The sequence below is a fragment of the Anabrus simplex genome, chromosome 1, assembly GCF_040414725.1.
Source record: "Anabrus simplex isolate iqAnaSimp1 chromosome 1, ASM4041472v1, whole genome shotgun sequence".
Classification (NCBI taxonomy): Eukaryota; Metazoa; Arthropoda; class Insecta; order Orthoptera; family Tettigoniidae; genus Anabrus; species Anabrus simplex.
The window spans coordinates 545,679,981-545,703,543 of NC_090265.1; the positions used below are offsets into that span (position 1 = coordinate 545,679,981).

Consider the following 23,563-nt stretch of genomic DNA (forward strand, 5'->3'; position numbering starts at 1 on the left):
GAGTACCAAGTTAATTCCTGGGGGCAAAGGCGGCCGGGCGTAGAGCTAACCTCTCAACCCCATCAAGTGCCGAGGTTATGGATAGTGGAAGCCTTTATCTTCCACCTCTCCAAGGGCCTTCATGGCCTGTATGGAAATGACTTTGCTTTATTATCTAGCTTAGTTAGATATAAGAATAGTGATTACTAGGGCTCGATAGTTGAGGGATTTTTTTAATTTATGTTTTTAGTATCCGAAGACGAGTCCCAACATAATATATGTTCAACTTAGGTCATTGTAGGCCAGAAAATGGTGGGTTTTATTTGACCTTTCTAGCCTTTTGCGGCGTTTTTTAAGCTTATTTGCCCTTTTTTAGCCTTTTTAAGGTCTTAGCGGCTTTTTTCTTTTGCAACTTTACCTTCTTTCCGCCACATTTTTACTGCTCATTCTCAGTTCAAATCAACATGAGTTCATGCATCATCTGCAGAAAATGTATTACATATATTTTGAACCATATCTGAAAAGAGAAGAGAGAAACTGGTGCTTGAAAAATCGAAGGTATCAAATTATGTGCAAGGTAAGTGAAATACCGTATTGAAAGGAGAAAATTTTGTGTTTTTGAAGAGGAAGGTATCACTTGACGGTGTGGAGAGAAGTGTCTCGATGTTTCGTAACGTGCTCTCTGAAAAGCGACGATCCTTTACAACTAAGAACCTGGAGATGACTACTGTAATATATTGCAGTACCAGCTGAGGTAAGGTTTCCCATTTTCAATTCCTGTAACCCTGGTTAAGCCAAAAATTATTCCATTTATACTCATTTCAATTTCTTTCTCCACAATGTCCATTGCGGGTTCGCTGAATTCATTCTAGATACAACATATTATACCCTATAATCCTCAAGACTGGCCCCTAAGTACGGGCGACATTATTATATACCCTACAGGGCACATTAATACTACAGGATGATACCTACCTGCTCTTCTGTTCTTGGATACGGACACCAGCTCAGCTGCAGTCGGCAGAAATGGTCGATAATTTGGGTTCTTATGACGAGAGGATCATGGGGAACTCAATACTACATTAAACTACGAAATGAGGAACACTTTCGCTGTGATCAGAATTTTGAGCATAAGTTTGTATTCACAACACAAGTTAATTACAAGGATTGCACCTGTAGTGCCAAAATACGTGCGCCGAAGGCTCACATCTACAAATTAAAAAGACAACAAAGCAAGTACAATCTGGATAATGGCGTTATGCTGAAATTTGTCGATCTGTGAACCAAGAAAAAAACCGGATGTGTTCTCCCACATGGAAACTACATCCCTATGTCTGCGACATGAAATGATATAATGGTAGAATCTGGATAATGGCGTTATGCTGAAATTTGTCGATCTGTGAACCAAGAAAAAAAACCGGATGTGTTCTCCCACATGGAAACTACATCCCTATGTCTGCGACATGAAATGATATAATGGTAGAATTAAGGATACCTGCAGAGATTACCGCTATTATGAAAGTTTCCTCCCATACCGGGATATTTATATACACAAAAATTAGCAGCACAATAGGTAAATAAAACTAAACTAAGATAACCTACTCTAGCGCCCTCAATTATATATTTACACGGACGTGAACCCACGTCCACCAGGCAGAAACATGTGCCAACAGGGCAATCATACCAGTAGCATAGTGCCAAGATCACATTAGTAGAATACACAACCCTAAGAACACGAATCAAACAAGAAAGGAATATAAGGTCAAGTAGATAAAAATAAATGACGCACAGTTTTGCAAAAGACTCCCTGCCAGAGGAGAATTACCGACCTCCAGAGCAATTTAAAAATGGCCGAGCTCACCCCAATATGGAGCAGGCGAACATTGACCTGAAGTCGGGTCTGGAGCCCCCTTCCACAATAAAAAAAAACTTGTAAATAAACTCCCGCTAGACGTCTTACCCTACATTCTTTCACAAGGGGACTTTCAAGCTTCTACACATAGCAGCAAATGGCATAAAATAAGTGAGGAAAAACACATCTCACATCACGCTCCTGACTTCAATTAACCACCCACTCGGGTCGCAGTTGAATCACACAAAGTGTTCTGCTATTCAATCATATCAAACCATCACCGCCAATATGCGGCACGACAACATTAACCTCGGGAGTCAGAGGTTCAAACCCAACGTTTGGCAGAGTAGCATAGAGTCGAATAGCGTTAAAACCTGCGCCTCCGTTATAGTTTACGCCCGTCTAAGGCACGTAAATAGAGCCCCTTAACTAAATAAATACCATCAGCCTGCATACCTTACATTACGCAGGTATATCTGCCCTTCCCCTGGAATATAGTGGGAATTACACATAGTGCCTAATCCTACAAGTAAAATGCATTTCGCGACCGACCCAAAGGAAAATATCCGGTCTATCATACACAAACAAAATATGTATCACTAGGCACACTACCTCTTGCCTCGATAACAAATATTACCTCATTGTCCGCTTTACATAAAGATACAAGAAAACAAATCTAACTACTCTTACCCTTAGATATATCAAACAATCTTAATATGCAGTCTGATGGGCCACCATCAAATCGTATATGAATATTTACACGTTTACTTCTACTATCTCTGCGTGATACCTTAACTCTACCATATGTCTAGTAATTCATTGGTCCACTTATCTTAATTAATCTCCTCGTCTCTCCCTCCGGGTAGGCTAGCATGATTTAGCCCATCATGATAGATGTCTCAGCCAGGTTCGATTCATGGAGTCCAGTCTTCCACTGCGCTGGTTCATGGTGCCGCCTTCTTCTTGAGGGATGCCTCGTTGAAGGTAGCGTCTTCGAAGCCACGTTCTGAAGTTCTAGCCGCTCACTCCCCTCGGAATACCTCGACTTCTTACTACAATGAAATATTCACTTTAAACACAACGCCACATTCTGGACATTTAGTTAGGTTGAGCTAGCACACAGCGCTAACACTTTGCAATACACACTCCTCGTCCTCCATTCTCGTATAACTGCATACTCGCTAACTTGTGCACTGTGTCACAAACTATTTTCTGCTCTAGAGACTATCCACTCGGTTACTGTGTTTTTATGCCCACTTGGATTCAACAGTCTATCAGAGGATGAATATAGACCTCCTTAGCCTATTGTCCACACTTCCTCGGCACCTCGGGAGCTTCGCCCCCACCGCTATTTATCCGAGTCTACAAGTACGGCTTTCTATTGTTACTGATACCATTAATCACACGCGATCACATTGATAGGTATCTGAACATCGCGCCACTTACAAATCCACCACCTGTAACTCTGTAAGTCACCTATCCACTGGATCAAAGTTATCACACTGTAATAATTACACACTGTCTTTGTTCTGAACAAAAGGTTTCTGGCGCAATCTAAGCAGACGTGCGACGCGTGCCGGCAGCAATATGATAGTCAACTGGATGATCTCCCCCCATATCACTTAGCTTTTATACGGGGCAGCACCCCAAAGGACGCCAGGGGAAGTCCCGAGAAACAACTTGAGTCTGGAATGTGGCCACTACAGAGCTTCCCACGGTGGTTCTACTTGGAACATATTTATCGATCTAGTCATATGTTAATAAACCTAGAGGTATCTATAGCTTAGTAAAATTCTGGCCATTTCCATCTTTTTATTTTCCTGAAAAGCCTTCAATTACGGGAATTATGACTCAATTTCCGTAATGTGGTGGGCCTGTCTGCTCCCGCTAAAAATCTCTGTTAAGATGGCAGGTCTCTCCCCCAGACAAAATCCCATCTCTCTTTCTCTCTTCCTCACATATTCTTTCTTCGTCACACATGACCACGCCTTGCCTCGGGAAATCATCTCCTCGATTCCCGCGCTCTGTATAGCATCACGCCCTCACAAGCGGCGCCCTACTGCAAAATTATTACTGCGTTAAATATCCCTACTTGCAGTCAAATACAATGGTACAATATATTTCATTCTAAATTCTGCAAGTAACTTTTTTTAAATTATTAAATTTTAAAATTTTAAATTATTATTATTTAAATTATATTAATATAAAAACATATGCGCTCTGAAAAAAAGAAGTACTTCAATCATATAGTTTGCACTGTATGTTGCATTTTTAAACATTGTTTTCCTTAGTTAGATATGTAATTAAAACTAGAATTATGACTGAATTTGTATCGCATTCTTAAGTCCTTTTCTTCCAGTTTTAGTTTTTTTAATATTTTAGGTCTTTTTATAGGTCATTATTTAGGCAATTATTAGGTCTTCAAATTCCGAGCCTTACGATTACAATAATTGCTCCCGAGTTGTTTTTTTTTTCTCTACGCTGCTCTTAAGAATACTCCGCGAGTGTACATAAGGAAAACCAGGTTATCAAAATCTTGCTTGTTTTTGTTTCTGTTTCTGCGTAGCTTGCATTCTGGAGATAGTGAGTCCTGAAGATGGATTTCCGCGGTTTCCCATTTTCACACCAGGCAAATGCTGGGGATGTACCTTAATTAAGGCCACGGTCGCTTTCCCATCCTTGCGTCGCCGAAAACCTTCAATGTGTTCGTGCGACGTTAAACCACTAGCAAGAAAGGTTTTGTGCAGTCATGGTCCATGAAATTCATGTGCCTTGAATCGTATGCGTATACTGACCTGTGAGTGTCAACGAACTTAATATTGAGTTATTGGCGAAAGTGTTGAGAATCTCGGAGACAACAGAACTTACTTCCTTTTCTTACATCAGCCAAAGTAAGAACCATGACTACTAATGATTGTTTGCAAATCAGAGCCTGTGAAGCGAATAATTTCCATCCAACCTCTTTGGTTATTACCGTCACCGATAGTCTAGTAACCTACTGCCCTCAAGCGGACAAACGTAAAACATTTCTTGATTGAGAAATTTCAAATTTTCATAGGAAGTGGTCTGATGTTTCAGTTGTAGGATATTGATTTAAGGTGCCTACAACTCGTGAGTAAATTGTACCTCTTGACGTACAGTACACTAGTGTTGCCAGGATTTTGAAATACTAATAAGGGACAGGTCATGACAAACTATATAGCTCGTATTGTGTCGAAAATTGTGGTAATGCTAATTCAGCAGGAATGACACTATTGTCATCATTTCCCTTCTTAAACATAAATTTTGTTACTTTACTGGCTGTGTTTAATTGTCTCTCGAAACTTTTATGTAGTACGGTCGAAAGGTGTTGCTTTAAGTCACTTTCACCTTCATATCCAATTGAAAAACCCTATTACAAGTAACACATCTTGCCTTGAAACTCCAGGATGCGAAATCAGAAGGAAATTGTGGTGGCCGGGGGGCGGGGGAGTGGGGGTGGAGAGAAGGATCATAGGGTAGTACCCGGCGGGAGACGGGGTATATTATTCCCCAGTAAGTAAATTACCCCCTCCCCCAGACATTTTTGTTCGAATTCTGCTGTTATAAAAAATTATAAACATTGGAATGTTATTCCGTTTGTACACTCCTTAAATGAATATTGTCCTATTGGAAACACACCCTCTCCAAGAAGAGCAGGAATGCTCTAAGCTCGAGCTACTTAGAGCGGTGACAAGGGAGGAGGGCTTCTAGTAAGTTTTATTTTTGGCCGGGTTTCGGATGGACTTGCCAGAGCGAAACGTGAACAATACGCTGCAGGTGCAGAGTTGTCACTGCTACGTTGTTTTATAGCTCAAGGTCTGACAGTTATGTTATTATTTCTATATTATGTGTATTATTGCTGATGTTTTGTGAAAATATGCAGAGTAAAACAACATTAATTTCAGTAATATATGTGTTCTGCATTTTCCTCATTATTGTATAATGAAAGAATCCCCTCCCCTCCGGGAAATTTTAGTGGGGAGAAACCTTTGAGATAAAATCGTCGGTAGTGGTGGTGGTGGGGGGGGGGGGGGGGCGGCGATTTCGTTTACTGTTTGAAACAATATTGTCAACAGGCTCAATACAGATCAGTGATCTTCCCATTTTTTTCAAATAAATGGCAAGTATTTTTGTCTTTGCTTTCGAGGAATCACATTATATCACCATTAGTTTTAGTATGAAGTCTCTTACTCTCACCCCACCCCACCATAGCACGACACAAACTACCAGGATTAACAATTTCTTCTAAAAGCTTTTAAAAATGAAAGAATGTAGGGTTTCCTTAATTGTTGCGTTTTTAATGTTATTTGCTTTACGTCCCACTAACTACATTTTTCAGTTTTCGGAGACGCCGAGGTGCCGGAATTTAGTCCCGCAGGAGTTCCTTTACGTTCCAATAAATCTACCGACGTATTTGAGCACATTCAAATACCACCGGACTGAACCAGGATCGAACCTGCCAAGTTCGTTTTAAAATCAAAATAATTTCTACAGAACAGGTGTTACGACAGTGTCCTGTATCTCATTGTAAAGAGGAAGGGCCGATGTACTCAGCAACAACAGTTTGGCTTCGGTATAGCGTTACAGCGTGATACGATAGTGCCTCCATCTTGAGGTAAAAAAAATCGCCGTGCCACGTAATCAACAATTAGTGTAGCTCTGGGCTGCGGTGTAGTAGCACGTCGTGTGAAGCGTCGTTCGATTCGTCTGAGTACATTCAACAAGAATACGGAAAAAACGAAATCAAATACTGAATCTTTGAGAAAATTGTGGGGCGAAGAAGTGACAAAAGTTGATTTTTTTATCGAAAGTTGCAACATATGGATAATAAATGGCTAAAAAATGATCAAAAATGCATGCGAGAGAATAAAGCTTATCGGGAGCATGTCAGTGTTTAGGTGAGTTCCACACTGCTGGTGTCCCAGTCGAGCACATCTACTACCCCAGTGGTGGAAATGATTTAGAACCCATGGCCTTAAGGACATGTACAGTATATTTATTTAATCGATTTACCTACCGGGCGGGTTGGCCGTGCGGTTAGGGCCGTACAACTATGAGATTGCATCCGGGAGATAGTGGGTTCGAACCCCATTGTCGGCAGCCCTGAAGATGGTTTTCCACGGTTTCCCATTTTCACACCTTTCCCATGTTCACACCTTTCCCATTTTCACACCAGGCAAATGCTGGGGCTGTACCTTAATTAAGGCCACGGCCGCTTCCTTCCCACTCCAAGCCCCTTCCTGTCCCATCGTCGCCATTAAAACCTATCTGTGTCGGTGCGACGTAAAGCAAATTGTAAACAATTGTAATTCATTTACCCACCAGGATTGGTTTTTCCCCCGGGCTCAGCGAGGGATTCCACGTCTACAGCCTCAAGGGCAGTGTCTTGGAGCGTGAGACATTTCGTCGAGATACAACTCGAGTGGAGGACCAGTACCTCGCCCAGGCGGCCTCACCTGCTGTGCTGAACAGGGGCCCTTTGGGGGATGGTAAGATTGGAAGAGATAGTCAAGGAAGAAGGAAGGAAGTGGCCGTCGTCTTAAGTTAGGTGCCATCCCGGCATTTGCCTGGAGAAGAAGTGGGAAACCACGGAAAACCACCTCGAGGATGGCTGAAGAGGGAATCGAATCCCCTCTACTCATTTGAGCTCCCGAGGCTAAGTGGACCCCGTTCCAGTCCTCGTTTTTCAAATTTCGTTGCAGAGCCGGGAATCGAATCCGGACCTCCGGGGGTGGCAGCTAATCACACTAACCACTACACTAAAGAGGCGGTCCAATGCCTATTATGCGGTACTTATTTTACGTCAAAACTTGCCACTGTAACCCCAACACAGCTCCGTTTATTTATTTATTTATTTATTTATTTATTTATTTATTTATTTATTTATTTATTTATTTATTTATTTATTTATTTATTTATTTATTTATTTATTTATTTATTTAAATAGCACATTTACTTCAATTCTTGCTGTGTTCCTTCTTCCTCTCCGCGCACTTCTGTTTCATTCGTTCTGAACTCTATTTCCGGACCTGTTCTATGTTATGTGGCTGCTTTTTTCTTTTTCATCCCTGCACATCACTTTTTGAATTTTGTTCCTAAACTTCCTATCATGTTTACCCTTAATGGCAATGTTTGCTTCTTTGAGGTCATTTAATGTCTGTGTAAACCATGTTGGTTTTACTTTAAGCTTTATGATTTTATTAATTTTTTTGTTAGTTTGCCATTATTCATTCTATTCAAGATAAAGCTTAAAAACAACTACCTTATTTTACGCAAGGTGTGTACTATATCCTCCTGCTCAATCAATCAATCAATACTGATCTGCATTTAGAGCAGTCGCCCAGGTGGCAGATTCCCTATCTGTTGCTTTCCTAGCCTTTTCCTAAATGATTTCAAAGAAATTGGAAATTTATTGAACATCTCCCTTGGTAAGTTATTCCTATCCCTAACTCCCCTTCCTATAAATGAATATTTGCCCCAGTTTGTCCTCTTGAATTCCAACTTTATCTTCATATTGTGATCTTTCCTACTTTTATAAACGCCATTCAAACTTATTCGTCTACTAATGTCATTCCACGCCATCTCTCCGCTGACAGCTCGGAACATACCACTTAGTCGAGCAGCTCTTCTTCTTTCTCTCAATTCTTCCCAACCCAAACATTGCAACATTTTTGTAACGCTACTCTTTTGTCGGAAATCACCCAGAACAAATCGAGCTGCTTTTCTTTGGATTTTTTCCAGTTCTTGAATCAGGTAATCCTGGTGAGGGTTCCATACACTGGAACCATACTCTAGTTGGGGTCTTACCAGAGACTTATATGCCCTCTCCTTTACATCCTTACTACAACCCCTAAACACCCTCATAACCATGTGCAGAGATCTGTACCCTTTATTTACAATCCCATTTATGTGATTACCCCAATGAAGATCTTTCCTTATATTAACACCTAGATACTTACAATGATCCCCAAAAGGAACTTTCACCCCATCAACGCAGTAATTAAAAGTGAGAGGACTTTTCCTATTTGTGAAACTCACAACCTGACTTTTAACCCCGTTTATCAACATACCATTGCCTGCTGTCCATCTCACAACATTTTCGAGGTCACGTTGCAGTTGCTCACAAGCTTGTAACTTATCACTCTATAGAGAATAACATCATAAAGCCTTACCTCCGATTCCACTCCTTTACTCATATCATTTATATATATAAGAAAACATAAAGGTCCGATAATACTGCCTTGAGGAATTCCCCTCTTAATTATTACAGGGTCAGATAAAGCTTCACCTACTCTAATTCTCTGAGATCTATTTTTTAGAAATATAGCAACCCATTCAGTCACTCTTTTGTCTAGTCTAATTCCACTCATTTTTGCCAGTAGTCTCCCATGATCCACCCTATCAAATGCTTTAGACAGGTCAATCGCGATACAGTCCATTTGACCTCCAGAATCCAAGATATCTGCTATATCTTGCTGGAATCCTACAAGTTGAGCTTCAGTGGAATAACCTTTCCTAAAACCGAATTGCCTTCTATCGAACCAGTTATTAATTTCACAAACATGTCTAATATAATCATAAAGAATTCCTTCCCAAAGCTTACATACAATGCATGTCAAACTGGCCTGTAATTTTCAGCTTTATGTCTCTCACCCTTTCCTTTATACACAGGGGCTACTATAGCAACTCTCCATTCATCTGGTATAGCTCCTCCGACCAAACAATAATCAAATAAGTACTTCAGATATGGTACTATATCCCAACCCATTGTCTTTAGTATATCCCCAGAAATCCGATCAATTCCAGCCGCTTTTCTAGTGTACAACTTTTGTATCTTATTGTAAATGTCATTGTTATCATATGTAAATTTTATTACTTCTTTGGCCTTAGTCTCCTCCTCTATCTCGACATTATCCTTGTAACCAACAATCTTTACATACTGCTGACTGAATACTTCTGTCTTTTGAAGATCCTCACATACACACTCCCCTTGTTCATTAATTATTCCTGGAATGTCCTTCTTGGAACCTGTTTCTGTCTTAAAATACCTATACATTCCCTTCCATTTTTCACTAAAATTCGTATGACTGCCAATTATGCTTGCCATCATGTTATCCTTAGCTGTCTTCTTTGCTAGATTCAATTTTCTAGTAATTTCCTTCAATTTCTCCTTACTTCCACAGCCATTTCTAACTCTATTTCTTTCCAGTCTGCACCTCCTCCTTAGTCTCTTTATTTTTCTATTATAATAAGGTGGGTCTTTACCATTCCTTACCACCCTTAATGGTACAAACCTGTTTTCGCATTCCTCAACAATTTCTTTAAACCCATCCCAGAGTCTGTTTACATTTTTATTTACCGTTTTCCACCGATCATAATTACTTTTTAGAAACTGCCTCATGCCTGCTTTATCAGCCATATGGTACTGCCTAACAGTCCTACTTTTAAGACCTTCCTTTCTATCACATTTATTTTTAACTACCACAAAAACAGCTTCATGATCACTAATACCATCTATTACTTCAGTTTCCCGATAGAGCTCATCTGGTTTTATCAGCAGGACATTCAGGATATTTTTCCCTCTGGTTGGTTCCATCACTTTCTGAATCAGCTGTCCTTCCCATACTAACTTATTTGCCATTTGTTGGTCATGCTTCCTGTCGTTCGCATTTCCTTCTCAATTGACATCTGGCAAATTCAGATCTCCCGCTACAATCACATTTCTTTCCATGTCGTTTCCCACATAGCTGACTATCCTATCAAATAATTCCGAATCCGCGTCAGTGCTACCCTTTCCCGATCTGTACACTCCAAATATATCAAGTTGCCTATTATCTTTAGAAATGAGCCTTACACCTAGAATTTCATGTGTCTCATCTTTAACTTTTTCGTAGCTTACAAATTCTTCTTTCACCAGAATGAACACTCCCCCTCCCACCCTTCCTATCCTATCTCTACGATACTCACTCCATTATATCATTTCTCAGCCATGATTCAACTCCTATTACAACATCTGGTAAATATATATCTATTAAATTACTTAATTCTAGTCCTTTCCTTACAATATTTCTACAGTTCAACACTAACAATTTTATGTCATCCCTACTTGATTTCCAGTTCCTTGTTCCCTTATCACCGCTCCCTAGGCCATCCCGTTTCCCTGAATGTACCTCCCTATTCTCCATCTGTAGATTAGTGGTAGAGTGTCGCAGAATCAAACTCGGAAGAGGTAGTTGGATTTTTGAAGGGCGGAATAATGTTCATTTGGCACTGCATGTCGTACGATGTCGGCATGTAAAAGATCTCTGGTGTTTACCCGACAAAATTCATTAAATCTCGGCCATCGATCGTTCAACAGTTATCCGTATCTGTGCCATCCAGTCGAATAAAACGGAACATCATAATTGACGCGCAGGCAGCCTAGTTGGCGTCCAATATAAATGCCAGCGCACGGTTACTGATGCTATACGGTTATTCTTTTTTTAAGTGGGGGAAATCCAGAACTTATCTCCCCAGACATCCCATTGTCTTGAGTGACATCAACACTGGAATATCGCCAAGGTGACTACTGTTAGAATTTCGGTCATTGCTTTTTAGGATTTTAAAAAATCGGTGTTGTTTACCTAATATTTTCTTAAATAATTGCAAAGAATTTGAAATTTATTGGACATCTTCCTTGGTAAATTAATCCAATCCCTAACGCCCCTTCCTATAAACGAATATTTGTTCTAATTTTTCCCCTTGAATTCTAACTTTATCTTTATATTGTGATCCTCCTACTTAAAAAAAAACACTCAGACTTATCCGTGTACTAATGTCATTCCAAGCCATCTCTCCACTGAAAGTTCAGAACATATCACTTAGTCGAGCAGCTCGTCTTCTTTCTCCCACGTCTTCCCAGTCCAAATTTTGCAATATTTTCTTAACGCTATTCTTTTGTCGTAAATCACCCAGAACAAATCGAGCTGCTTTTCTTTGGATTTTTCCAGTTCTCGAATCACGTAATGCTGGTGGGGGTCCCATACACTGGAACCATACTCTAGTTGGGGTCTTACCAGAGACTTATATGCACTCTCCTTTACATCCTTACTACAACACCTAAATACTCTCAAAACCATGTGCAGAGATCTGTAGTCTTTATTCACAATACCGTGTACATGATTACGCCAATGTAAATCTTCCTTATATTAACACCTAGATTCTTACAGTGATCCCCAAAAGGAACTTTCATCCCATTAACGCAGTAATTAAAACTGAGAAGATCTTTCCTATTAATGAAATGTCCCGCTCTGTGGTTTGGATTCCGCGTAAACTGGAGGTACCGTGGCAATGATCACGATATCAACAGTCAAGTAAAACTATGACTTGATTGGTTGCTTACAAGCGTTCTATTATTTTCGAAGAAATGCTCAAGAACTTGATTTTACCCACCTATTCTTCATATGACATGCCCGAAAATTTTCTCTTGGAACATTATATCTGTATTAATACTAGGCTATTAAGTACTAACAAATATATCTCAATTGGGAAACATCCCGGTGGCAACAATCGCTTACAGTAATGTGATAATAAAGTAAAGTTAAAACATAATTACCCAACAACAACAACAACAGGAGTACAACAAGCAATTTCATGGCAAGAAAATATTACAAGAAATACTACTTCGTAGTTTAACATTCTAAATCCAGTATCTTATCATATATTTTAGGGTTTTGTCGTGTGAAAGATCCAAACTGCAGGGAATATTTACGTTTTACCAACACTTGGCTCCTCGTTCTCAGGACAGAACTGTCTCAGTCGTGATTGGTCGAGTTTCTTCTCTGCGGACGCCGAGGTAAGCCTTGAAGAAAAATGAAGATTCCCGGAAGTTTGCTTCTGTCGTACAGCAAAAACACAAAATATATCATGTCTATTATTGTGGACCGTTGGAAGGATGTGTAATTTTTTTTTCTTTTTCCCTCTTGTTTCCCTCAAATGGTTGGCCATGACCTTACTTTGCTCTTCTACTCCTCAGGTAGTCGCCCTACGTTACAACTTAATGGAGTTACCTTGGACAGCAGCTCAGATGATGTCAGCATTGCAAGTGTGCGCTGTCTCCAGAGACATCGTAAGGATCTGTCCATGGACTCAGGAATCCAAGGAAGTTCCTTTGACTTGGCAGATACGAGTAACTCGGACAGTGATGAAAACTCTCACAGAACAAGGTAACAATATAATGGCTATTATTATTATTATTATTATTATTATTATTATTATTATTATTATTATTATTTAGCGTATGATTTTTAGTGCCGGGAGTGTCCGATGACATGGTGAAAGTATATTTGACATCCATGGGATACCTGCGTGTCAGATGATGATGATGATGATGATGATGATGATGTAGAGAGAAGATGAAGCCCGGTGTTGGCACATAGCCTACTTCTGTCTTATAAGAAGAAAGGGTCTGTTCGAGGCTTAATGTCTATCCGACGGACGAATCACCATTAACAGTGGCATTTGCCCTCATTCCGTATAAACATTGTGGAGAGGTTTGAAATTGAAACCGAACTAATGTCGCGCAATCTAGTGATAATAAATTGTATACCACCACTTCTCTAACTAATTACCTAACTAACTACATAATTTTTCATTCCGTACCCTGAAGGGGTACGGCGGGCCTCTTATAGGATAACGCCCTCTCTCAGGCCAAGGGATTTGTTGCGGTAAAGGAGATGTTCGGAGTAGGTGAGGAAGGGGTTGGCGGATGTGGCATTTACTACGAACTGTCCCGGCAATTGCCTTAGTCCAAGAGAAAGGAAAACAACGGAAAACCATTCTCAGGACGGTGGGGACCAGCCCCTCTCCGTCTCCCGAATAGAGAGGTGTAGATCCACTCTAGAACCGTGGCCGCCCGTCTTCTACTCGATTGGTCGGTTGGAGTGCAGAGCTGTTGGGCCATGGACCGACCTCCCACTACTTCTCCCGTGTTCTCCCCTGCCGGCGAACACTTTGATGGTGATTTGTTCTACCAGCGTGACTCGAACAGGCTGTCAGACCAAACAGACTTGATGCCTTAACGATCATGGCCATCAGGCGGGCATATTCCGAGGCGAAAACGTTTTGCCATTGTAATACGTTGACAAAAACCAGAGACGACCTGTTTACGATCAGGGTTTTGAGTTTGACAAACTTTAACAACCTGTCCATGAACGACATTTTTGAGCGTAAAAAGTTTCAAGAGAGTTGGAATTTTCCAGTGTACGGGAAGGGTGGGAGAATACTTTCGTGAAGCTATTATGCTCAAAGTAGAATTATGAGATCCGAACATTCGTCTTTTCCCTTCCAAACCGAATGTATGGTGAAAATAGAAAAAAAGGGAAGTTAAAGAAAGGACAGCAACTTTTTTTTTTTTTTTTTTTTTTTTTTACAATTTAGTTCACGTCGCACCGACACAGATAGGTCTTATGGCGACGATGGGATAGGAAAAGCCTAGGAGTAGGAATGAAGTGGCCGTGGCCCTAATTAAGGTACAGCCCCAGCATTTTCTTGTTGTGAAAATGGGCCACTACGGAAAACCATATTCAGGGCTGCTGACAGTGGCGCTCGAACCCACAGCTGCGTGGAACTAACCGCCCGGTGGCAACTTTAACTACTTCCTCGCGTAGAAGGATACCTCGGGCTAAAAGGAAATACTGCATCATCTGCAGGTCCCTGAGATCACCACAATTACAATTCTTTTACTAATTTTAATAGATTAAATTTCCGTATGGATGGCAGTGATAGAATACATCCACGGGGTCTGCTGCCTGTTGTAATATGTGACTAAAAGGGGGCCCGCGGGTTCCCAGCTTCAGAAAATGGGTTTGGGTACCATGACCACCTTTGCTGAGCCTGCCATTGCTTCCACTCACTTGCGCCAAGCTCCTTGCTTCCAACTTCCTATGTGGCATTCTGTGGTTAACTGTTCTTTTCTGTCCTCGTCGGTATTAGGTTTACGAGGCCAAGGGAATCTTTCATCGTCATGCCCTTCGTGTGCTTCCCCTTCCTTTCCCTTGACGATACTCTCATTCTTCGTATTGAAAAGTATCTTCCTCTTTCCTTTTGATTACTGTTAAGAGAGGACGGTTGCTCAATTTTACGTACTTCTCCTTAAAGCATCATCATCATCAAGTTAGCTGGAAGAGCATATCATTTCTACAATTATCCATATTCACGCTATCAATATGACTATGCTCTACTTGACTGGTTTTGAGGATCGCATGTAATCTCATCACTATAAGTTTTCGTAAATCAGCTCACAGCTAGTAGAATGCAGTATGATTTATCGATGATACAGTACGTAAGAAGGTATATGCCTAATGAACAATGTTTAGAAATTATAATTCTTACCAGAATCATGCACACTAGTGTCAAAAAGTTAAGCATTATCACTAAACGATGTCATACCACCTGACAGGAATGTCCGACGGATTGCTGAGCAAACGGAAGCTGACTCACACACCAAATGTCACACAACTTGTCCAAAAAACAGTGTCAGAAAGATTCGCATAGCTAAGGTACACCTTTGACAACTACTAACTTGGCAATATCTTCCACAACAAAATATGCTGTTAATAGGGTGTATGGTTACCCCTAACGGCCACACATGCTTCGCAGCGACGTGGCATGCTCTCTATCAGATGGTCCAAGAGCTCTTGTGGCAGTCAATAGCATTCCTCGGAAAGGGCAATGCGAAGGTCTTGGACGGTCGTTGGTGGAGGCTGACGGGATGCAATTCGCCTCCCGAATGCATCCCAGGTATGTTCTATAGGATTCAGATCCGCAGACCTCCATGCGATGAATGTCTTCCCCAGCCAGAAATTCATCCACTAGAGCAGCGCAGTGCGGTCGGGCATTATCGTCCATTAAGAAGAAGTCTGGACCAACCGCACCTCTGAAGAGTCGAACATGTGGTCTCAGTACCTCATCCCTGTATCTCCGAGCGTTAACAGTGTTCCTCGGACCACCCATGATGATGTACAGGTCCGTACGGCCACTCAACATGATGCCGCTCCACATCATGACGCCACCACCACCATACTGGTCCCGTTCCACGATGTTCCTGTGGTTGTATCGGCTACCCGGTTCTCTCCAGATATGTGCGACAAGAATCGTTCTGCAAACTGAAGTGGGATTCATCTGTGAAGAGCACATGCCTCCATTCATTCATGGTGCAGTTTCGATGTTGACGGCTCCACAGTAAACGGGCTCGTCTCTGTGCTGGAGTGAGCGGGACGCACACCGCAGGGCGTCGGGCAAACAGCCCTGCTGTTCTGAGCCTCCGGTACACAGTTTGCCGGGAAACGGCAACTCCTGAGACGGCTGCAAGTTCCGCCGACAATTGTCTTGCAGGTGCACTCCGATTTCGTCGGGTGGTTAAGGCCAGATATCGGTCCCGCTGAGGGATGGTTATTCTTGGTCGACCTAGTACTGACCTACGACTAACATCTCCTGTGTCTCGAAATCGTCTCCTAAGCCTGGAAATGACACTTTGTGGCACATTCAAGGATACGGCGACTTAGGTGTGTGTCTAGCCTGCTTCCAGGCGGCCGAGTATTCTACCCTGCAAAACGGGGTCCAAATGGCGTCGTTGTGCCATTATGTTGTCAGGTTCAAAACGAGGCTACACTCCGCACACTATAACAGGGCAAACACGACGAGGGAGTATGGGGCGCAGGCACTGGATGCGTTTACCTTGCGGTTACGCCGCTAGTCAAAGCAGGGAACACTCCTTTACTATACAGAGCGAACACGTAAGGTTGGTGGGTGCAAATGTCGTGCAATTTGCGGTCTATTTCCTGTTACCCTGCTTACTCGTAACTTATGCTTAACTTTTGGACACTAGTGTACAATCTAGGAGGAAAACAATACACTTCATAAATGTGGGGAAAGAACACCGACGAGACTACTGTACATGATCTTTTGCGAAACCAAGGCCATATTTCATTTATCATATGTCCGGCTACATGGCTAAATGGTTAGTATGGTGGCCTTTGGTCCAGAGGGTACCGAGTTCGATTCCCGGCCGGGTCGGAGATTTTAACTTTCATTTGTTAATTCCTATGCCTCTGGGGCTGTGTGTGCCGTCTTCAGCATTAGAATTCATCATAGGTAAGACTCCATTCTCACAGTCGCGCAGGTCGAAACTCGAAAGATCTGCACCAGGCCTCTTCGAAGGCCACACGCCATTTATTTAGCACATGACGGAAAATGAGTTTGTTAAAATCTCTCCAGTGTATGTTGTACCAAGCATAAAATATGGTGTAGTATGGGTAGGGTATTACAGGATATGTTCATTTCCAGGCTGGAGAAGGTGGAACCGCGAGATGTACACCACGGGGAAACATTCAACCTGGTGGAGGAAGTGTACGTGGTGGAGGACGCCCGTGGGGACCTGGTGGTATCCTCCCTGACTCACCCGGCAGTGGACAGTACTGCTGACACTACCACCCAAACAGAGCAAGTGGCGGAGCAGAATAGGCACTTTGTAGTTGTCGCTATTGATTTCGGTACCACCTATAGTGGGTACGCATTCTGCTTCACTCGTGACCCAGAGCTCAACATTCACATGATGCGCAAGTGGGAAGGTAAGTGTTTCTTGTTCAGTACGGTAGGTGATTTATCTCTCCATTTGCAGGGTTATTCAGCTGAGTTGTCCACCTCAAATAGATTCTGATCGATTCAAGATATAGACATTCTGCTCTATCACGTACGTAATTACCGGGAAACCGGTAACAACTTTGTTCTTTTAAATGAGACTATACTAATTTCACCCAACAGAACAACTAAGAATCGAGCGGTAAGTTCAGTGATGTCCTCATTTTACAAATCCGAAGAGTAATTTTGGAGATATTAAAGGGTGTCACAAGTGCAGGCATTAAACAGAAAGCTATGTGCCGTCGCAATGGATATGAGTGGGTACGATGGCAGAACAAAGATATAAATACAGTCGGACACTAAAGTCTACATACACCCTAAAATAACACTTCAAGACAGAATCAATAAAAAATAGTATGTATTCACTTTCTGTGTCATAAGAAGCCTCCGTGGCTCAGGCGGCAGCGCGTCGGCCTCTCACTGCTGGGTTCCGTATTTCCAATCCCGGTCACTCCATGTGAGGTTTGTGCTGAACAAAGCGGAGGCGGGACAGGTTTTTCTCCGGGTACTCCGTTTTTCCCTGGCATCTTTCATTCCAGAAACACTCTCCACTATCATTTCATTTTATCTGACAGTCATTAATCATTGCCCCAGAGGAGTGCAACAGGCCTCGGCAGCCGGCACAATTCCTATCCTTGTCGCAAGATCTCTGACCCGGTCACTGACTGGAAAACAGGTTGTAGGTTTTCATTTTCATTTCTGTGCCATAAACAGACATGTTACAAACTGAAAAACGATATATATATATACTGCATAAGTAATCATAGTTCATTATACTGGCATCTTGAGTATACAAATAAAATACCGGTCCGGTACAAAAATCAACATACTCTGTGATGTTGTTCAGTTTCATGCACGATTCTGTATTGCCGCCTTTTGCTTCGATCACAGTTTCCAAACGTCGAGGCATACCCTTTGTAGATTCCACCAACCTTTTTGTGTCCGCAGATGTAAAATTACTCCACTCCTGCACTGAGGCCGCTTTCAAATTATCTTTGCTTTTCCTGTTGTATCTGTTTATCCTACGCTTTAGTTCTCTCAAAAGACCTTCAATTGGGTTGATGTCTGGTGGCTGGGGAGGCGAATGCAACTGCTTTGGTACATTGTAAAGTAGCTGTATGGTTGTGGTCATTGTCTTGCTGAAACACCCAGTCTGTTCGTAGTCTCCTTTTCGCCGCAGAATGTTTCAAACTCTCCTTTAAGATGGTGAGATACTTCCATTTATCCATAATGTCCTCAATAAATACTAAATTACCAACCCCAGCTCCAGACATGCAACCCCACACAAGAATATTTCCTCCACCATGCTTCACGGATGGGAAAATATTTTTCTTCTTCAAACTTTCATTCCTTTTTCGCCACACCTTTTGCTTTCCAGCATACTGGAAGATGTCGAACTTACTCTCATCCGTGAATAGCACTGTATTCCAAAATATGGAATATTTCCTTCGATGCAGAGTTGAAAATTCTAGGCGCTTCTGTTCATTTACCTTATTTATGAACGGTTTCTTCCTTGCTGTTCTACTGTCAAACTCATGATTGTGCAGAAGTATTCGTACTGTGATGGGATGAACAATATTACCACTAGTTTTTGCGACATCTACCGCCAACTCCGTAGCTATAATTCTGGGATCGGCTTTCACTTTTCTAATGATGTGTCGGCGCTCCCTGTTAGATAATTTTGGTGGCCGTCCACACCTAGCTTTGTTTTTTACACTTCCTCGATCATCGTAGTTTCTTATTACGGTTTGGACACTTGCATTGCTCCTTCTAACAATTTCCCCATTTTTCCGCAGTGAAAAGCTCTTTTTACTGAGCTCAATGATATATTTTCCTCACCTCCACTGGTATTTCAGTTCTTTGTTTGGCTCCACGTTACGCGATCGAATCATGTATTGCAATACACATCTACTGTATCAACAAACTGCACGCCATGTGGTTAGGGGTGCGCAGCTGTGAGCTTGCATCCGAGAACCCCACTGTCGGCAGCCCTGAAGATGGTTTTCCGTGTTTTCCCATTTTCACACCAGGCAAATGCTGGGGCTGTACCTTAATCAACGCCACGGTCGCTTTCTTCTCAATCCTAGGCCTTTCCTATCTCATCGTCGCCATAAGAGCCATCTGTGTCGGTGCGACGTAAAGCCAATTGTAAAAAAAGGAACGCACCACTTTCACTGTGTTCACTGCAACGTGTCTTGTACAACTGACGGCAGACTCCAATTGTATGTTGACTTCCGTACCGCAGTAAACGCACACTGTTGCATCTGTCACGCTTGTAGTGTACGATACTGGCCTGACGACCTTGGTTTATGTTGTTGTGGACGTGGACGCAGACATGGAGTTGCACGTCCACCTCTCTGTATCCAGGACTGTACACAACATGCTACAAAATGGGGGTGTATGTAGACTTTAGTATCCCAATGTGGATAGGACGAACGTTATGTTCACAGTATTGGATGCTTTTATGATATCCAAAAAGGTGAGCCCATTTTTAATACGTTTCCATTAACTAACCGAATTCAAAGAGTAGAAAAATTGTTGGTCTAGTTGTTCTACTTTCTAATTAATTTTATAAATGCTTTTTACTGGACGTTTAACATCGCACTAACTCATACATTTTTGGTGACAATAAAATAGGAAAGGGATAGACTAGGTAGGAAGCAGTCATGGTCTTAATCAAAGTATAGCCCCAGCATTTTCCTGGTAGGGAATACGAAACCACAGTAAACCATCTTCAAGGCTTCCGATGGAGGGGTTCAAACTCACCATCTACTGAATGTAAGCTTATGTAAGCTCATACCACGCTGCCAACTCGGTCTGTATTTTGACAGGTATATATTTGATACCGAGGTTGATTAGACGAGAAGATACGTGTGCTTTCGATTCTCGCTGAGAAGTCATGAAACTTATCAACGAGACTTTCGCTGTAGGGAAGCACACTGATCTAGAGGTCGCTTCGCTTAGCTTACAACAGAGCAGGAGCTGCACTGATCATGAATTAATATTCTGCTTCACATGGTGCCGAGGTTACGAACAATGAAAGTGTGTATATACTCAACTCTTCCATGCACTTCCATGCCCAATAACAGATATAGATTTGCTTTACCTCGCATTCTGCTCGATATTAGACGTACCGAGCTCGATAGCTGCAGTCGCTTAAATGCGGCTAGTATCCAGTAATCGGGAGATCGTGGGTTCGAGTCCCACTGTCGGCAGTCTTGAATATGGTTTTCCGTGGTTTCCCATTTTCACACCAGGCAAATGCCGGGGCTGTACCATAATTAAGGCCACGGCCGCTTCCTTCCAACTCCTAAGCCTTTCCTATCCCATCGTCGCCATAAGACCTATCTGTGTCAGTGCGACGTAAAGCAAATAGCAAAAAAAAAAAAAAAAAGATATTAGACGTCTTCAAATATTAATCCCCACAGTCGGCAGCCCTGAAGATGGTTTCCCATTTTCACACTAGGCAAATGCTGGTGCTATACCTTAATTAAGGCCACGGCCGCTTCCTTCCAGCTCCTAGGCCTTTCCTGTCCCATCGTCGCCATTAGACCTATCTGTGTCGGTGCGACGTAAAGCCACTAGCAAAAAAAAGAATATTAATCAATCAATGAATCAATCAATCACAGTTTCCGCCTCCAGTAACTGGCATAGGCGAGTACTCTTTTGCAGAACTAGGGAAAGGTCGTATCAGTGAGATGAGTGAATTCCTTTAAGGAATTTCCTTATGCTTGGTATAAAAAAATAATTTGTTTTAAGAGTTGGTTAATGCAACTTTCTCTCGTTTGTGTAGGGTTATCGGAATACCCAGGTTGAGTTTAGGACTTGGCTGGACATCCTTCCTGCTGCCACGCATATTTTAAAAAAATCCGCCCTAAGTCATCTGAATGTAAATCCGGGATACTTGGGATAAAAGTCGACTCTTCGCCATCACAACTATGTCTTACATGAAACAGAGCTTTAGGTTTGTCTGCACATATTGCAGGAGGAGTAGTAAATTGAACTGAAAGTTTCATAGCATTTCCTGCATGATTATGAGTTCCTCAGTAAGAAATATGCTGAATGTATAATATTAATATTTCAATATCACTTTAAGTTCTACCAAGTATTAAAATAAATAGAGAGACATTTGACCATAAATGAATGTTAAGAAAACTTGTTTATACTCCCTACTGAACGAAAACTGACACCGGGGTCTTTCGTGGTAGCGAGAGTGCCTCTGACCGGAAAGTACCGGGTTTGATTGCTGGCCAGGTCAGGGATTTGGTTCGGGGTCGTCTCAGCCTGCCTGAGAACAATTCATGAGCTATCTGACGGTAAAAAGCTGCCCCAGCCTAGAAATCCGAGAAGATTCGTTACGCTGGCCACGCGTTACCTCGTAATCTTCATGTTTTTGGGCTGAGCAGCAGCCGCTTGGTAGGCTGTCGCCCATGAGAGTTGTAGCACCATGTATTGACTTGCTTTTCTTTTTTGGGCTTCTTTTCGTCTTTGCTGTGTTGTTTTATTTTTTGTTTTAACTTAATAAAACAACGTTTTCGTTCAGCAAGAAAGCAGGGCCGAACTACTTCAGAACACGCGATTGAACTTTTAAACAGAAAGCGCAGATTGCTTTTACGTCTAATGACTAAGAGATAACAAAATAGATTTAAGTGTCTGTAAACAGACGAGTACTATATCTGTATCTGAGTGATATAAAAGGAAAATATATTTTTCTTGCCTGTAACACCTGTAACCGTAGTGTCCACCGTCATTGCAGTCTACGGAACATGAGCAAAGTCAGCGTGATTGCCATGTGATGTACAAGTGCCGTTTCGTTTAAGTACAATTTACTCATGAACTGTTTGCAGTAGGCGAAATTTAATGCATACGCCGCATAACTAACCGTAGAGGCCGCAAAGCTGGTTAGAAATAGAGGGGTTGTCGATAATTCAGAGACTTGCAGACTGAAAGCTGAAAGGCATAACGGTCTATACTGAAATTGAATGTATGTATGCATGCAGTGCTTACTTGTGGAGGTATGTAACGGTACGCACTGTTGCTTGCCTGAAGGGGTTTTTGTTTCTTTCGAGAAAAAGATAGTCTTGTATTGATGTTTAGAGGAATTTCTTTGCTCGTTTTGTAAATTGCTACCTTTAAAAAGTCTGCAGATTGCTACCTTGAAAAATTCTGCAGTATGGTTTTTCAGCACAAACTGGAATAAAATTAAGCAGCCAGTTTCGCCATTTATCTGCCAAAATTATCTAATCCATCAATGCGCATGATTTCTAGCTCTGGTAAACTTCCGTAAGTCTTCTCTTGAATCTGTCATCCGTTAACTGCGGCAGGATGAAAAACAATGTTCCTTGATAAAATGTTCAACTGACGTTCAATAAAAAGTAGCTTGTCCTTCCTTATTAATTAAAAGTAAAAAAAGTAAACTCGTTTCCTCGTCCGAGGTGGTGCAGCTCTTTTTAGGCGCACTCCCAATGGAGGTGAGCAACATTTACCATTTTTAACCACATACCTGCAAATATCTGCAAATACCGGCAATCGAAACTATAGCGCTCTAACAATTACACTACACTTTTCACGCTTCACACATGGGTTTGGTCTTGTCTAGTTGCCTGTATCAACCGCCACATCTCGTTCCTCGACAGTTTGGAACCAGATCAAAATAATCAATGAAGTTCTACAATCCCTATAAAACTTCTATTGTACTCTTGTGTGTATTTGACTAAGTTCGATGAAGTGAGGCGAGTCTGAACGTCACCTGCAACTGGGTATGACGTCAGGAGATTGAACCAACCGCAGAAGATCTCCGGTGGTGGCAACTAGTGCGGTGAAGAAGATCGCCAGAATTAGGAGCAAAGAATCTTTAAAGAGGTACAAAGTAATTTGATCGCAGAGACAACTGCGGCGTTCTTATGAACTATTACGGAAAAAGAACCGCTGCGTCCCGACTGACAGAGACATCTGTTGGCGTAAAGATGAATTCTTCTCTATACGAACTTCCTCGTGTAGATCCGCATTATTATTTTGTATACAGTTAAAACC

General features: G+C 41.8%; 1 protein-coding gene across 3 annotated transcripts in view; it reads left to right on the forward strand.

Annotated features, from left to right (window-relative positions):
- LOC136857113 (heat shock 70 kDa protein 12A) overlaps positions 1–23,563 on the forward strand; it is a 560,524-nt gene that overhangs the window by 479,097 nt on the left and 57,864 nt on the right. For all 3 annotated transcript variants that reach the window (XM_067135515.2, XM_068225061.1, XM_068225062.1), the window contains 2 exons: positions 12,867–13,056; positions 17,177–17,460. In XM_067135515.2, the coding sequence (XP_066991616.2) occupies positions 12,867–13,056; positions 17,177–17,460 (474 nt within the window). The remainder of the gene's footprint in view (positions 1–12,866; positions 13,057–17,176; positions 17,461–23,563) is intronic.